General features: G+C 42.9%; 1 protein-coding gene and 1 long non-coding RNA gene across 2 annotated transcripts in view; one reads left to right on the top strand and one right to left on the bottom strand.

The window, feature by feature from the left end:
* Window positions 1-18405, top strand: part of STAT4 (signal transducer and activator of transcription 4) — a 632296-nt gene that overhangs the window by 453691 nt on the left and 160200 nt on the right. Inside the window, exon 18 of the mRNA XM_069615680.1 lies at window positions 15115-15167. Coding sequence (XP_069471781.1) covers window positions 15115-15167 — 53 coding nt within the window. The remainder of the gene's footprint in view (window positions 1-15114; window positions 15168-18405) is intronic.
* On the bottom strand, window positions 1455-16812 carry LOC138488585 (uncharacterized). The gene is made up of 2 exons (XR_011274687.1): window positions 16680-16812; window positions 1455-5144 (listed from the first exon to the last, which is right to left on the bottom strand). It is a non-coding gene; the product is annotated as an uncharacterized lncRNA (long non-coding RNA).

Below are 18405 nucleotides of genomic sequence, written 5' to 3'. Positions count from 1 at the left end.
CTATGTCTTTCAACCGAAGTTCTTCCACCTCTACCTATAACCACTAAGCTGTCAGTAGGATAGGAAAGTTGCATAGTGTCTGACACTGAGTAGTATGAATTTTTGAATTAGGACCTTAGAGGCCGACAATCTATGTCTCTAAAGCAACATCCTCTCTGTGACAATGCCTGTGCCTATCCACCCTATCCCTGTGTCACCCGTGTACCTGAGCATCTTTGATTGATGCTATACCCCAGTCCTGCTCCCTTTGGTCTACGCCCTGGGTGATTGATGTGGCAGGATTGTTATGCTATGTTATGCTAGGATTGTTATGCTATGCTATGTTATGCAGGATAGGTATGTTATACTATGCTATGCTATTGTATACTACATTAAGACCTTTCTGTTACACTTAGGCCTCAGATCTTCCTTCGGCCTCCCTCTTCATGCAGCACCCCAGACATGCCCAAACCCCTCTTGCAGCAGATGACACATCAGACCTTCTCTTCCGCTTATTCTCTACAAGTGTAGCATTAGCACTGTATATGGGAGATAAGATTAGGGGTTGTGTGAATGCCGCTTACCCATAATACAACACAATGTCCCTGCAAGGCTGTGTCACATGGTCACAAGTGAGCTGATGAGAGTTCTCGCTAAATGTCTGCAATATCATGCCAAGTAGCACTCCTCATTGTGAAAGTGCTATAATATATTAGTGATTGCTTATGATATTCTATATAACCTGCATTCTAGGGGTGGTCCCAGGACAGCTCTTTGTGCCCACTGCCAGGACACTTTAGGAGATTTTGTTTTATTGGGGTAAATTCAGGATTTGGCAGTATTTTCTTACCATAAAAATATTGGCGGTAATTTGGCAGTACATTAGTGTTACATTTAGAGTGGGTTTGGTATCACACTATTTTAGTGACCATACCTTGTTAGTTTGTATTGGTGGTAATTTTAGGGGAATCTTGTTTTGCAGTATTGTATTCCTGTGGTATATTATTCCTGTGGTATATTATTCCTGTGGTAGAGTGGTGAGCATGGTTTCTTTTTTATACTATAACCCCATCATAAAACAAACCTTTCCTTTCTATTAGAATACCTTCTAGTTGTCTGTAGAGATCCCCAGACTTATGCATTTCAATGAACCCAATGAGTTTATTCAATGCGCCACATATAGTTTGTGGCTAGCATTACTGGCTTATGTACATCCAGTAATCTATGTGCCATTAGAAATTACTGGTTTATGTACATCCAGTAATCTATGTATCAGATTAGACACCTTCTCATCAGAATGCAAGGAAGGGCTCACTCATGACATAGCATACACATCCTTTACTTGTAGATATTTAGTACTGGCTTTCTCTTATTTGCTATTTCAATTACAGTGGTAAGTTAGTAAGTGCACTACAGCACTGACATAAACCTCCCCTTTGTACTTCACTTATGTAAATAATTCACAGATGCATGAATGACATAAAAATCCCATTTGGTTGTATATATGCTTTTTGCATTGCATCTCATTTACAAGTCACAAAATCGTACCATGTTATTTACAGCATCATCTGAAATATAAAAGAACAAATAAAACAAGCAGGTATTTTGTAACATGGATTAATGTTCCTACATTCTGAAAATAGAGAAAAATAAACATGCAATGATTCCCTCCTAAAAATAACATTGACACTCCTGGCTTCAAGTTCTCCAAAGTATCCATTATTGAGACTGAAAAAATTATACTGTCACTCAAACCATCAAATTGCCAGGGAGACCAATGTCCAGCCCAACTGATAAAGGACGTAGCCAGAGACCTGGCTCCCTTTATCTCAAAACTCATCAACGCCTCATTCGCAACAGGGTCTATACCAAGTAACCTAAAAGAATCCTGGGTACTCCCACTGCTTAAAAAACAGACCCTAGACCCAGCCACACCCACGAATTACCGCCCAATCACTACCGTGCCATTCCTCCTAAAAATTATAGATAAAGTGGCGTATTCACAAATACAGAAACACCTAGAAACTAACCACCTGCTAGGAGTACAGCAGTCTGGCTTCCGTCCTCAGCACGGGACTGAAACAGCCCTCTTAGACCTAAAGGCACAGATCGACGAGCTGAGGGATTGAAGGAAACCAGCCTTACTCCTCCTCCTGAACTTATCAGCAGCATTCAACCTTGTTGACCACAAGGTCCTTTGTAGGCATCTGGACATGGCTGCGCACTTCTCTGAAGAAGCCACAGCATGGATCCAATCTTTACTCAATAATAGGACCATGAGAGTCTTCTCCAGCACAGCGGCAGCAGACTCTATCCCCATCACATGCGGCATTCCCCAGGGATCTTGTGTTTCTCCTACACTCTACAACATCTTCACATAGCCCCTTTTTGTAGATCTGGACCTTCTTGGTATCACCTACACTAATTATGCAGATGATACTCAGATTCTCCTACCACTTACTGGTGATTACGATAAGGATTTGGCCTTGGTGAACAGGGTGTATCTCATCATCCAGGCATGGATGGCCCCTCACAGACCATGCCTGAATGACAACAAAACTGAAATCATTATCCTTGGCACACCCTCTACCCTCAAAAAACTGGGTCCTAACTATTCCTCTTTTAACAACGATAACAATCAAATCGCCACCGCTCACGTAGTAAAAACTCTGCGTTTCTACTTGGACTCTAACCTCTCTTTCAACAAGCAGGTCAACACGATGGCTTCTGCCACCACTTCCACCTTTAAACTGATAAGAGCAGGCAAACCCTTCCTATCCAACAATAGCTGCATCACACTTGCTAGAGCATCTCGTTTTATCGAAGCTGGACTATTGCCACTCGCTCTACATTGGGGCCAATAAGGAAGTTATCAAAAAAGTTCAAATCTTGCAGAACAACGCGCTTAGAGCAGCATTAGGTATTCCCAGAAGAGCCCACATCACTGAATTCAGAAAAGCCAATAACTGGCTTTCAACTTATGAGAAAATTCAGCTAAAAGTAGCTTCACTTGTCTACAAATGTCTAAACAATGGCGCATCACGTTACCTTTCTACGATATTCACGAGAATAAATCCAACAAGACTCACCAGATCCTCTAACTCCAACAACATTTTAACACCTAGATTTAAATTGTCCAGAGTTGGTGGCTGTAGCTTCCAGGTCAAAGCAGCCCAACTATGGAACTCCATACCTTCCACCTTGCGGACAGATCAAACATACCCCACTTTCCGACATAACCTCACAAGGTGGATCAAAGACGCGGACAAATAATAGACTACTATCTGCCGGGACCTATTCCGTATGTCCCTCCACTGTTTGTATTTTTGCACACACCTACCCCTCAGCATTTACCGCCTATCTGAGTAGGACTGTAAATACTTGTACCATTATTTTTGCCTTTTGTATATATTTGTGTCTCCATGTTTGCCCCTGTGTTTCTGTAACTAAGCTGTAAGTTGTCATGTGCAATGCGCCCGGTTACCCTTGGGTCTGGTGTGCAATACAAGTAATAAAACAAACAAACTAACTTCCCTACACTGCAATAAACCTTAGTCACACATACAGCATTTTATCTGGTCCTCACTTAGCACTTAACTTACCAAGGTCGGTAATTCTTTGAAGTCCCCACACAACCTCGCTGTGTTCGCAGATGCAGACCCGGTGTCAGCGCGAAACTCTTCTGTAAACTTGTGTGGGGGAGCGCCAACTGATTAGATCCCAAAGTCAGCACTCTACCCCCTGGACACTCCGTCTGTCTGTCTCCTCAGCCCAGCATGAACTAACTGCTCTCCTCATTTCTATTTTCCAATAAAACTTTTACCCGTCCCTTTATTGACGTGGCTTGTCTGCCTACATTTTCTCCCAATCAGGTTAAAAAGAATGTGCTCTGTGCCAGCCTTCGTTTTCAGAACAATGAAAGCTTCAGGGCCAGAGTTACTGTTTCACTTTAATTCCAGCAGCTTGCATATTTTCTGTTCTCCACAAGCTGAACAAAACGCCAGTGTGCATTTAAAAATGAATCTCAGCAGTGCCACCAAAACATAGATTTCATCTAATTTTGCATAGAAGACTACCTTCTCATGTTAAAAGTTAGCATTTAGTAGTTATGTTAATAATGATAGTCGGTTATGTATTCTAATGTAGTCTCCATACATGAAGCATCCAAAATACATAGTGTACTTCATTATTTGAACCTGGCAGCACACTAGGTTTTTCCATGTGTGCTCTGAATATCTGCAGTTTCAAATTGGGCCTGGCTGTGTTATAAATCCTGTACTTTGCATACTACCAATAATGCTATACATTATACTGGCAAAAAAAATGCTATATTACATATTGGCAAAATGCTATTATCTGCTGGCAATACCTGCTGTATGCTGACAATAAAAATGGTGTGTATATCCTTACATATACCCTCCTTTTTACAACAATTCTGGCTAACAAACCCATAATTGTAAGAAACCTTTTAAATGTACAACTCTCTTTTTCCATCATATGAATTACAATTGAAATAATAGCGACTTCATAAAATGAACATTTAAACATTTGATAACTAACTATTGCTTAATCATAATAAAAGTAACATATCCCAAATGGGTCCTTGAGTCCTCATACACATGTGTATGTTTCTTTCCAACCGAAGTGTCCATGTATATTCAAATGTTTTTATATAGTTGTGAAATCAACATTTTAGTTATAACAACAAAATAATAAAATAAAACAAATAAATAAAACAAATAACTAACATAACTAATTAAAACAATTAAATAAAATAATAAAAATTGTGCGACTCCATCGCCCTTACTTCCAGTCACATTGGATGATATTATGCTCCACCCACAACACTGCAGGATTAAGTTCAATTCACTACTGTTCCATTAATGACATTCACCATCTTTATGAGTGCACCTCTGAGATGTCCTGATCATCAACTTTTCATCATCTGGTTCATTCGGTGAAACTCTTTCATCCTTTGGCTCTTGGGTGCTTTTTCATAGAAATCATCTCTTTAGGCATTCCAGTCGCTTTGTCTTCACCTCCATCATTTGGTTCGGAGGCTTCACTTGGGCTTCATCCCGTGGACTCCAGGACTCCAGGACTCCATCATCTCTCGCGTCCTCCGGTCCTGTGACCTCCGACCCCATCCAAAGTTAGTTAGCTTTCTAAATTAAATAGAAAAGAGACAGATTAAGTACATAGCACATTACCAATTTTACCCTTTCTAGCATTCTGTTAAAAGCAAAAGTGTGGCTCAAAATATGATTTTAATACCTGCAACCAAGCACATGTTAAAGATAAAACAACAATATACATTTGACATCATTATACATCAAAAAAAGTTATGTAAAATATTTCAGCATTGTGCCATAGTAAGTCAACCTGATTCAGCACCTTATATCCATTTTTATCACTGCACCTTTCTCAAATGTGGTATTTCCATCTTTATTTATCTCCACAATAAACATGATATCTATTTTTTTTATGGCGTGGGACACTAAGAAAATAGTCACTGCATCTTTCTCTCCATGTACTCAGGGCATTTAAGCTGTCTCTACTTGCTCAAGTCTCCTGATTTCATGTTTGGGGTGACAGGGTTTAATTTGGTTAACATGAACACATTGTTCTGTTACCATTTCACCATCTGTCTTTAATATCTTGTAAACTACTTCGGACACCTTATCCACTATTTGAAATGGCCCTTGCCAGGCCGCAAGAAATTTAGAATTTTTATGTTTACCTTTTCCAAAATTAAACTTATATACCTGATCCCCTACATTATATTCTTTCACAGATGTTTTTTTTATCATAATATGACTGTGCATTGTCAGCAGCTCTTTCCAAATTTCGCTACACAAATGCAAATGCATGTTGTAAATGCTTCCTCAGTTCTTCCACATATTTGTGAACTGTAGATGCACTCACAAGTGTCTGCTCATGTGTCCTGTATAATAAATGTTGTGGCAGTACCATCTTCCTTCCTGTTAACACCTCATGAGGACTGATACCTGTCACTTTAGCAGGAGTCGATCTTATTGCCATCAATACCAGAGGTAATCGTAAATCCCAACTGGAACCTGCCTCCGCTACAAACTTCTTTAATATCTGTTGCAACGTTCAATATTTTGAGAAGAGGCGGGCCGGTACACAATATGCAGTTTCCTTTTCACCCCATATCTGCCACTCCTTACTCATTAAGGTGCTTGTGAAATGACTTCCTCTGTCTGACTCTATTCTTTGTGGTAATCCAAATCTTGAAAATATATGATTTACCAGTAATGTAGCTGCGGTTTGTGCACTACAATCTGGTGCAGGGATACACTCTACCTATTTCAACATCAAACAAACCACGGTCAAAATATAACGGTTCCCCCTACTCAACCTTTTTACAGGCCCTACATAGTCAATTTGCAAATCTGACCATGGAAGGGTTAAGCCTCTTTTCATCAGTGGAGCTCTATGCATTGGTGAAGCGGGTTAATAAAACTTTTCCCTGTCCCTTTATTGACGTGGCTTTTCTGCCTACATTTTCTCCCAATCAGGTTAAAAAAAATGTGCTGTGTGCCAGTCTTCGTTTTCAGAACAATGAAAGCTTCAGGCCCAGAGTTACTGTTTCACTTTGCTTCCTGCAGCCTGCATATTTTCTGTTCACCACAAGCTGAAGAAAACACCAGTGTGCATTTAAAAATGAATCTCAGCAGTGCCACCAAAACATGAATTTCATCTCATTTTGCATAGAAGACTACATTCTCGTGTTAAAAGTTAGCTTTTGGTAGTTATGTTAATAATGTTTGTCGGTTATGTATTCTAATGTAGTCTCCATACATGAAGCATCCAAAATACATGGTACACTTCATTATTTGAACCTAGCAGCACACTAAGTTTTTCTATGTGTGCTCTGAATATCTGCAGTTTCAAATTAGGCCTGGTTGTGTTATAAATCCTGTACTTTGCATATTACCAATAATGCTCTACATTATACTGGCAATACAAATGCTATATATATATATATATATATATATATATATATATATATATATATATATATATATATATATATATATATATATATATATTCTTACAACACTTGTCATGCTGTGTTCCCTGCTGATAAGCTGATCACTCTTTATGCTGTATATCTGCTATCTAATAGTGGAAGCTTGGTCTACCACCAGTCTCTGTCTGATCTCATTATTTGCTGTAAACTGTAGCTAATACTGAAACGGGGCCCTTGGGAAGGTGCCCGAACTTGGCCACCACAGTCTCCAATGGTGTCCAAAAATGTGTGACGTACACCACCTACCACCACTTGTAATGCCTTGGTAAACCCACAGGAATTATCCGTTTGGCAATATTTCAGCAGATTTATCACAACATACAGCCAAACTCATAATGAGGCCATTATCCTCTTACCATTGTTACTTTGATATGTGAGACTAGAAACTAATAACTGTGTAACATGAATCCAGCCTTTTTTTCCCCTACAGGGAATGCACCATTCTAGAGTTCTAACTAGACAGAGAGTTGCTATCATACCACTATCAGTCTCCAAAACAGGAATTATTTCACAGTATGCGAATTGATAAATTAATTTCATTTATCTTTGTACAGCTCTATCGTGCTCCTTTTCTCTTTCCGATGCAGTACGTTTATGGCTCTAGATATCAATCCTGTCCTCATTGTTTCTCACACCATAGGGATTTGAAATGAGATTCACTGCTTACAGCACTGCATGTTGGGACTGCAATGCTGCAGTCACTTTTTCCTTAAGTGACTATTTCCTAATATTTAATTGGTGAACTATTGCTAAATGGGCTGTTTGTCTACTGTGAGAACCTTGTAAATAAGTTGGGTAACAATATCAATAGGTTTTCATTTTTTATTCTAAAATAACAGGCAATTGGGGCAAGGAGTCTAGGGGAGGCCGCTGTATGCTTGCCCTCAACCTTGAAGTGGGCTCTGCCCTCCCAAACCAAGGCTTCCTGTTCCCAAATGGCTCAATACAATATTTATTCACTATATCCAGGGTACCCCTACTGTGTAAGTGGTGCCTAATCCTGGGTAGCCTAAAGGCCATTGCCTCATCACTCTATATCTGTTGGGGGATTCCTAGATGACCTAAACCGGTGTAGCCTAATTGTGTTGCAGTACGTTTCTCTTCTGATAATCTTTCAGTCCTTATCCTCACTCTTTCCTTTCACACCGCATCTCTAGTCTACCTCTCACTCCGCCTCTCCACCCTCCTGGTCTTATTGCTTCTTGCACTTCTCCTGTCTCCACTCTCCATCTCCCTCTTGATCTTGCTCCCCTCACTTCACTTCTTCTCCCCCCTCCTGGTCTAATCGCCTGTTTCCACTAACCTCCTCCCTCCTAGTCTACCTCCACCCTAACCCCTCATCTTCGCTCGCTCCTCACCCTCCAAATCTCAGGAATATGCTCTTACTTTGCAGAACCAGCCTGGACACGTTTTCTTATACTATCATTACTGGCATGATGACCTAGGCAAACATGAGTATGTTCGTATATGGGAATACCAGCATATATTGATGCAGCAATCATGGACATGCATGGGCACAACAAGGATGAAAATGTTTTATACTGGCATATATTGTGAGCAAGGGCATCATAAACATGTGTTGGGAAATGCTCCATTGCACTGTTGGTGAATTTCATCCATTGGATTTTTGGATTGGAGTTACCCTACAAAACTGTCTGGCTTTTTACCCAATTTTTCACAGAAAGAGTGCTGTATAATACACAATTTCAAACCATTATTCTAAAATGTTTCTTGGGCACGCTCCTCTTAAATAAGCTTTGGTTGTTTGGGCTCCCACGCTACGCTCAGTCACTCTGGCATATTCGTGGGAAATGTTTATGCCCCTCCAAGTAAAACATTCACCAGCCACTACTTAGTGAATGGGTATGAATGTGTGCTTACAAGCTGGGGCCCTGGCAAGGGACATTGGAGCATGAATGTGTTCTTAAATACTTTTCTGGTATATTTGGGCAAAGTCAAGTTAGTGCATGGGGAAGGGTTTACAGCACAATGGGGCAAGCAGATTGGACACTTTAATTCTGTGGCATGGCATTCTATACTCACATAAGAGGCATGGCCAATATGATGTGTGTTCTTACATGGGAGGGTGGAGGCACTTGTGTAGTTGGGGAGTCATTGTTTTCTTACTCTGGCATTGCATGTTTTACTGGTGTTATGGCCAAGGTCAACATTATGAGTGTTCCTACATGGTGGGTGGAGGCACTTGTGTATTTGGGGAGTCACTGTTTTCTTACTCTGGCATTGCATGTTTTACTGGTGTTATGGCCAAGGTCAACATTATTAGTGTTCTTACATGGTGGGTGGAGGCACCTGTGTATTTGGGGAGTCACTGTTTTCTTACTCTGGCATTGCATGTTTTACTGGTGTTATGGCCAAGGTATTTGGGGAGTCACTGTTTTCTTACTCTGGCATTACATGTTTTACTGGTGTTATGGCCAAGGTATTTGGGGAGTCACTGTTTTCTTACTCTGGCATTGCATGTTTTACTGGTGTTATGGCCAAGGTCAACATTATGAGTGTTCCTACATGGTGGGTGGAGGCACTTGTGTATTTGGGGAGTCACTGTTTTCTTACTCTGGCATTGCATGTTTTACTGGTGTTATGGCCAAGGTCAACATTATTAGTGTTCTTACATGGTGGGGGGAGGCACCTGTGTATTTGGGGAGTCACTGTTTTCTTACTCTGGCATTGCATGTTTTACTGGTGTTATGGCCAAGGTCAACATTATTAGTGTTCTTACATGGTGGGGGGGAGGCACCTGTGTATTTGGGGAGTCACTGTTTTCTTACTCTGGCATTGCATGTTTTACTGGTGTTATGGCCAAGGTATTTGGGGAGTCACTGTTTTCTTACTCTGGCATTACATGTTTTACTGTTTTACTGGTGTTATGGGCAAGGTCAACATTATTAGTGTTCTTACATGGTGGGGGGAGGCACCTGTGTATTTGGGGAGTCACTGTTTTCTTACTCTGGCATTGCATGTTTTACTGGTGTTATGGCCAAGGTATTTGGGGAGTCACTGTTTTCTTACTCTGGCATTGCATGTTTTACTGTTTTACTGGTGTTATGGGCAAGGTCAACATTATTAGTGTTCTTACATGGTGGGGGAGGCACCTGTGTATTTGGGGAGTCACTGTTTTCTTACTCTGGCATTGCATGATTTACTGGTGTTATGGCCAAGGTATTTGGGGAGTCACTGTTTTCTTACTCTGGCATTACATGTTTTACTGTTTTACTGGTGTTATGGGCAAGGTCAACATTATGAGTATTCCTACATGGTGGGTGGAGGCACTTGTGTATTTGGGGAGTCACTGTTTTCTTACTCTGGCATTGCATGTTTTACTGGTGTTATGGCCAAGGTCAACATTATTAGTGTTCTTACATGGTGGGGGGAGGCACCTGTGTATTTGGGGAGTCACTGTTTTCTTACTCTGGCATTACATGTTTTACTGTTTTACTGGTGTTATGGGCAAGGTCAACATTATGAGTGTTCTTACATGGTGGGTGGAGGCATGTGTGCAGCCAAGCAAGGAAATGGTTCCTTACTGTAGCATTATTTGTTTATCTGGCGTTAAGGGCAAAGAGAACATGAAGAGTATTCTTACGTGATGGTGCCGGAGTTGGAATAACATTTGTGCACCAGCACTAACATGTTTTCTTCTGTGGCAGGAGGTTTTTTTCTGGCATTAAGGGCAACGTCAACAAGAGCATATACTGGACAGCCAGCGTGTACATGTTTTCTTATGGTAACACTACTCTGTGTAATATTACCGGCCAGAATTGTGTTACGCCACTGTTCCCTCACTGTAATTAGGCCTCTAGGAGAGTACAATCTATACAGTGGGATCCTACATTTTGACAGTGGGTTGGACACAAACAAAACGCCTTGTTGGCCCTGATATTGTGTTGCATGTGTTTCTTTTTTTCTGCTTTCTTTTTAATGAGGTGTGAACAACCACATGCACACTTCCAAACAACTGACCCCCACCCCTGCGGTCTGTTGCAACACATCTTTTATTTGTGTTCTTCCAAATGCATTCTTTCCTCTCATCTCATTCAGTAAACCTGGTTTCGTCCACGTGTGCTCTTAAGCAGCATGATTGGGTTTCTACATGTATTGACTTCTAAAAAGAAAGATGGCAGCTCAGGGAGAGTTTTATAAGACACACACTAATCTAGTAGTGCAATCTATGAGTGGTAAAGGTTGTGGTGCAATCACGGGTTACCATTGTAACCCATTCCCTTACAAAATTCGATTACTAGATGTAGTATTTAACTTGCATGTTAATACTATTTGAAGAATATAGTCATTGTTTTTGTAAAGACTAGTGTGAAAACTATTCAACATGCTAAATATATGCTTGAGTGTTGTACACAAGGGTTCTTTGTTTTTATTTCCAAAAAAATGAAAAATACTGAATTAAAAAATATATATATTTGGGGGGTTCCCCTCATCTCCCCCATGTCCCTTTGTCTATCACGCCACCCCAACCCCCATACCCACCCGTTTTACTCCCTTACCCCGCCCCATATATGTTTTTTTTTAAATTCTGTATTTTTTCAGTATTTTGGATTTGTTGAAAAAGGTTTTTTGTAATTTGTACCAGCGCATATGGTCAATAGGAGCAAGCCCTTCACATTAGCACACGCTGCAGAGGAAATAATGAAATCAATCTACTGGGCCTTCCTTTGAAGCCACTATACTAGAGAGTCCTCTTTTGGATTTGATTGTAGTTCAGGAGCCACCCCTTCTTCAAACCCCCCACCTCATCAGTCATCTCCCCCGTAAACCGTGAACTGTAGATTAAGGGCAGCCATGTCTTGGAGCAGATCCCACATCCTGGTGATCGAAGCTCGTGATTATGAGAGTCACAGCGTTGGTGCCAACGTTGGCTTCAAATCTTGCTGCAGTATACCAAAGCGGTGGTCATCGGTTCCATTTCAACTTAGTGAAGTGAAGTAAAATTGTTGACTATGATTCTATTAAATATTTCCAGAGCTCTGCAGCTTCAGATGCCACCTTCTGACCAGGCCGCCACTTTTGCAGGGATGCATTACCCTCCTATGATCACGGAGTGCTTTGTATATGAAAATCACGCGCTATTCGAGGCCTTACATGGACAGGAAGATGCAGCACGGTTTGCCCGGCCTCGGGTCCATCCTTCACGGAGATGGCAAGGGAGCTCCCTAGTGCCTTAAGTGGCATGGCAAAACGAGCTGGGGCTCATCAGAGGGCGTGGCCTAATGTTGGGGGGTCACCCCGCCCCTTGATGATCCCCTGCTTAATGGCCTACAGGCACCCCCGCCAGGCAGCCCTTTGTGGAGATCTCCCATAGGATCTCTGCATCTATTACCTAAAAGGGTGCCTGGCGGGGGACAGCAGCCACATGTTTTCAGCCTTAATGGTGACGCTGTCCATCGTGTTACACGATGGGGCAGTAGCACCATTATAGAAGAAAAGGTGAGGCCGCTGGAAGCCGACGCTTTTTTCTTGAAGCATGAAGCTCCGGTGAACGAGCAGGAGCTTCAGACTTTAGAAAAAAAATGCCCTGGGCTTCCAGCGGCCTCACCTTTTCTTCTATAATGGTGGCACCGCCCACAGAACATTTCTTGACTAAAAGGGATGCCTCATAGGTGCCAGAGCCACCATTATTTCTGAAGCCTGAAGCTCTCGCACATGAGTGAGAGCTTCAGGCGTTGGAAAAAAAGCTTTGTCCTCCACCAGCAGGGCCTGCCAGGGGACATCAGGGGGCCGCAGCAGCGCCCTGCCTCAGACCCATATTTCTGAGCTTGCTGGGTCTCTGCCCAGGCTAGACCCGACCCACTTTAAGCCGGGCAGTCCCGAATAGGTCACTGGCCTTATAGGGCCTCAGGTCGCAAAAGCGCGCAATCGAGCGCAACGGGCAAACCAAGACATGACCTGGCACCACCAGTGTCCAGTTCATGAGAGCAAAACACAGCTCAGTCTTCAGAAACACTCCGGATTAACTAATGTTATGCTGCCCAAAGAGGAACGTCATGGCGAGTCACTTCTTCTGGCGTGCAGGTCTTTTTGTAGTGGCTGCACCCTTTGAAGTGCCAAGTAAACTAATTTACATGATATGAAGAGATCCATCATCACTTTATCATGAAGACTTTCATTTCAATGGGAACTTGCTTCAATTTTAGTGGTTTCAGTTCCCTCTAGATTATTTGGGCCTTTTCTGCCATGGTTCCATCGCAGTGTCGTGTGTCTCTTCAGGCTCCATTCGGATGTTGTTACTCAGGGAATGGCGTAAGGGCCTTTAAACTGTTTCAGCTGAAAGGGGTCCCCCGAGCCTCAGGGGGCAGCGGGTCCCAAGCAGCGGGTCCCAAGCAGCTGCCCCCATGGTCTAAGTCTCACTATACAGCAACACTCTCTTGCCCCGCCCCTGTCTACTCCCACACCAGCCTTCCCTGCACTGCCCAGCAACCCCATACTCACCCCCCCAATGCTAACACCATACCTCACGTTTCTCCACTGCACCTGCAATGCTGTGTTTGTTTAAGACAGACGAGAACACAATGAAAGAAAATGCAGCATTTAAATAACAATCATGAGCTGGTCTTTGTCCCCCACAGCATGCAGCTTTAAGCAGCCTCCCCTTCTAATCAACCACCTTTCCCACCACTTAAGGGACACTCCTATGGCTATAACCACACACCCCTAGACATTACCTGTACAGTGGGGGTCATTACGAGTTGGGTGGTATTCCAGCAGTAAACCTGCCGGAATACTGCCTAACAGATTTACCGTTACTGCCATTTGGTCTGGCGGATTTACCACCGGATTACAAGAAGTTGGTGGTGGAGTATGTCTCCATTTATTCAGAGTCCATTGGATTTTTGGCGCAATTATTGTGCCGGAAAGTCCACTGCGGTAATTCCACCAAAACTTGCAGGAAAGTTGGCGTATTTACCTCCAGCTCTTGGTTGGAGGTGAATACTCCGATTTTCCGCCAAACTCGTAGTTGGGCTGTGTGATAATGCAGCGGTAACGCTATTGCCGCCACATTTTTACAGCACCGTCCAATTCATAATGGGGCTCAGTTGTGTCTGCAGCAATTCATGATTAATTGCAGAAGGCACATATCAGTGCAGAGAACAGGGCTTGTTGACTGCTTGACAATGAGCGTTATGTCCCATACGCTCTATACAAAGGAACAACAGCAACCTAGCACCTGCAAGATAGCTCAGCATGGTGAGCCACTGGAGTGTTACCTGCATGAACCAGGTTCAAAAGCCCAATTGAGAAGAAGGTGTTAAATACATCAATAAAGGTGTCCATCACTGCTGTTCTGCAATGCTTCTCCTGGTCAAATAAAGTCAGGGAACGATAACTGATTTCCCAAGAAAGTAAGGGAATGCTGTACCCTTTACTTCCCACCCACTTTGACCTCTGCTGAGCAACATTTATGTAATTCATGACATTAAATGTGCCCTTAGCGGGCTGTCCTTTTGCCGGCTACTTTCATCTTATTTCAAGACTTTAAATGTACGCTTTGCGGCTCGCACTTTACAGACTGTCTTGCTGGCACCCAGCAGCGTTTTAATCACCTTGTTGCATTTTTCTCCAGTTTTGTCTGCATTGGCACCCTGCTGACAGAGCAACTACAAGCATTTCAGCTCCCCGATGGCTGCCTGCCCCATGAGAAACTGCATCTTTTAACATCCTCACTGCATTCCTTTGCATACATTAATTTTTAAGCACCCCACTGGTGCCTCAGACTGTTTTTCCGAACTGTCGGCAAAGGGGCCACCAAATAATATATTGAAATCGGTCCCCACGAGCCCTGAAAAACTTCAGCCGGCCCTACCCGAAGCTTATGTGAACTATATTTTACAAGCTCTATTAGTCCTCTGAACCACAAGCAAATGCATATTTTTTTATCAATGTAGTAGTAGTAATGTGCATGTTAATTATTTCTAAAGCCCTAAATAAGGCCTTTTTTGAAGCAATGTCTATGCATCAAATGTCAATGTCTATGGAGCAAAATACGGAGAGAGCTGGAGAAGAAAGATTAACAATGTATAACATATACTGTACTGTCCTCATTCTAGGGCAGCAAGCCATTTACAGCGATGCTCCCATTTCCTGGGCCAAGTTTTGTAAGGTAAGCTAAATAATGTAAGCCTACACTCCTCGCCGCTTCCGTTTTGTGGTAATGCTAGCAAAAGAAGACCACCCAACAGGGAACACTTTTCACAAATGCATTTTCACATTCATCTTGGGGGACCACACATGTATCCATGTGGATGCTCCTGTGGGAGTATCAGGATTAAATATGCAAACGCACATGTGTGTGGGTTGGACGTGGTTGTAGAAGTGAATGTATGAAGCCGACAAAGTTTTGAGGAGATAAATGAACACGGTTAAGATTCTGAATACCATAGCATATCCACTGTGATGCCTACAGAAGGCAGTATATTGTTTGATCACTGGTGCTAAGGAAACTTGATCCTACAGGTGATATGAGTGTACATGTCTACCCCTAATTAGTACCACAACCAATATTTCTGAAAACTGGGTTCTGCTGGATTCTGTGTTTGTAGCCTGGACTCTAGTGGGAAAATGGGGTACCTCCAAATATTGGGAAGAGCTCAATTGGAATGTTTGTTGTGTATTTTAATGCACACTGGAAAATCATCTGCTAGTAAAAGCTCTTCTTTCAGGCGCAGTTAAATCCCACATTTTCTATGAGGCTGATTTCCTAACGAGGACTTCACGGTTGGCCCACATGTCTACAATTGTCAAACCATTGTGTGTCACATCCTTAATAACTTCGCCTTCCTTATAGTCCTCAGCGGCCTCTGGATAGGAGACTAGACCCACCTAAAATCACCTTGGTCCACTCTAACCGAGGATGGGAACCTTTTAAGATATAGTTCTGAAGGTTGTGACAGAGCAGGCACACATTGGCATATTCTTAACGGGAATAGCACCACACGCCCATCTTTCAGATTATAAGAACACATGCAACGTCTCATCATAATATGCCCTGTTACTGTATTCCCCAGAGCGCTCCTCATTGCCAATTTGTTGAGATTCCTAAAGCCCAGAGGAAAGGCTGCAAAAAGTCTGCAAACCTTGAACAGCTCCTTCAGCATGAAGGCAGAATTCCATTCATGGCCAGATCCTAAGCACCCAACATAACTCATAGTCCATCTCCCTGTAGTCTTCTGCATTCCTAGATTAATCCTATTTGTAGTAGATGAATGAAATATATGCATCTTCAACAACTGTAGATGGCCAGCGTGCACTTCTAATATCGTTAGTAGAGATTGAGGTGTATAGTGGCCAGCCCCTCACACTTTATCAACAGATCACAATGAGTAAAACTCTAAATCCCATATTCTATGGCATAAATATTGACTAGTCTCTGACTCATAAACTAACCAACTGAATTCTACAGACTCTCAGTATGGGACAAACCATGCCAATAAGGTCTTAAGCATCATAGTTACTAAACCATCACAATTCAGGAACACCCTCCCTGTGTCCAATGGAAACTTCCCTGGGACTAAGCAAATCATTTAGAACCTAAGTTCTTGCTTATGGAAAAACAGCTTTTATCGGTAAAGAACATTTACATTATCTTTTATAATGTAGGAATCAGGATTCAAACCTCTGCTGTTATGCTTCCAAGACATGCGCGTTGCCCCTGGGCTATCCTTCCAGCCCTACAAAATGCATTTAGAAGAGGCGACTGCTCCATTCTCCTTTTGAATCCAAACATCACTCTGTGATTCCTTCGTTTGGTTGATCACACTGAAAATAAAAATCGAGGAGAAATAATTTGCTTTGAATATATGTGACATCACATTAAACAGTCAAAATACCTGACCGGTTTCACTAATGTGTACAGGGACTGAGACCACATGCTCAGTCTTCATACATGTAAAGAAGAATAGATTCTTATCATTACAGGGACATTCTACACTGGGGGTTTCATTCCATTTAAGCTTGGTGGCGTTCATGTCAGGAGGTGAAATTACCTCTCCTTATTTCCTAGTCATGTTCAAGGCCTTCCATAGAAATGTAACAGACAATCATGAGAGTGGCATAAAAAAAGAAAGGTGGTAGGCTGCCTTCAAGCCTCTCACACATTTAGCGCCCCGGTTGTTTACTCTTTCATAGAAGGCTTTCTTACCAACAGCAGAATAATTCATCAGTTCGGCTTCGATGTACAGTTGGTTTCAACTTGATTTTGAAAAATAATATGGACTGCTTTGACATGTCCTAGGGAGATGTTCACAGTGGTTGTTGTTACACTTCACGACTCTGTACCTTTAAGGCACAGAGAGGAGACCAGGCGGGAAGCGGGAGGAAAGGGAGGAGTTGTGGAATCGAGGGATTATATGTTCCACAGAGAGGAAATAAAGAGAAGGTCCTACTCTTGCCCAGTGTAGTGTCCTTTTTTCATAAACATATATATGTATATGTTAAAAACTGGCGACAAGGTCTATTCCTGCACACCGGCATCCACTTCCTCCTCAGGACAGGCATTTCCATCCGGGCCCGCTTCCTCACACAGCGATCCCACTGCAGCTCCAACGTGTGCATTCCTGAGGCGATCCTGCCCGTATGACAGCACACTCCTCCAACAGGTGATGCCACCCGCCTGCAAGCTCCTCAATTCTCCGGCGATCCTGCGTGACATCGCGTGGCTGATTCCACCGGACCAGAAGCATTCCAGGGTGACCCCGCCCATGGCAGCCTCCCGCCCGCTCCCGCCCCAACATAACACAGAACCAAGGACATTTCCAGCGCGCTAGCGGCCGCTGAAGCAAGCAAAGCGATCTCACTGTATGAAGAAAGAAAAAAAATACATTTCTTCTTTTTTTTCTCTCTTTTCTCGATACATTAACGTGAGAGTGAAATCAGAAGCAGCAGCAGCTCCATCCACACAGGAGCAACCGAACGGCAGGGATCTAACCCACAGCTCCATTGGATAAGTGGCTCCAACAGTAGTCCAAAGAGGCCTGGAGACAACCACGCGCCAGCCACCATCTCCCAGGCGGCAGCCATGCCCAAAAAGGGGTCCAGTGACCATGCAACTGTGAGGTCGGTGCACCAGACGACAGTCAAGGACAGAGGTGCTGTGCAATCCGCAAACCATGTTGTAGCACCTAAGCTATTTTCTGAGCCCAGGCCTGCACCAACAGTAAAATGAGTGGTCCGAGCTTGCTCGATCGCCCTGGGGCTCAGGCCCCCACAGCACCACCTGCATCCAAAGCTGCCCTGCTGAGGGAACCGCTCCCATTCACCGTTGTGCCACAGACCGACAAAGGACCGCGATGGATCAAATGGGTAAGTTTAAGCAGCAGAAGAAGACACATCCCACACACTAA

Source organism: Ambystoma mexicanum, chromosome 9 (assembly GCF_040938575.1).
Source record: "Ambystoma mexicanum isolate Mex_15411 chromosome 9, UKY_AmexF1_1, whole genome shotgun sequence".
Lineage (NCBI taxonomy): Eukaryota > Metazoa > Chordata > Amphibia > Caudata > Ambystomatidae > Ambystoma > Ambystoma mexicanum.
Note: the sequence above shows the minus strand (reverse complement) of the source record. Positions and strands in the feature narration are given on the sequence as shown.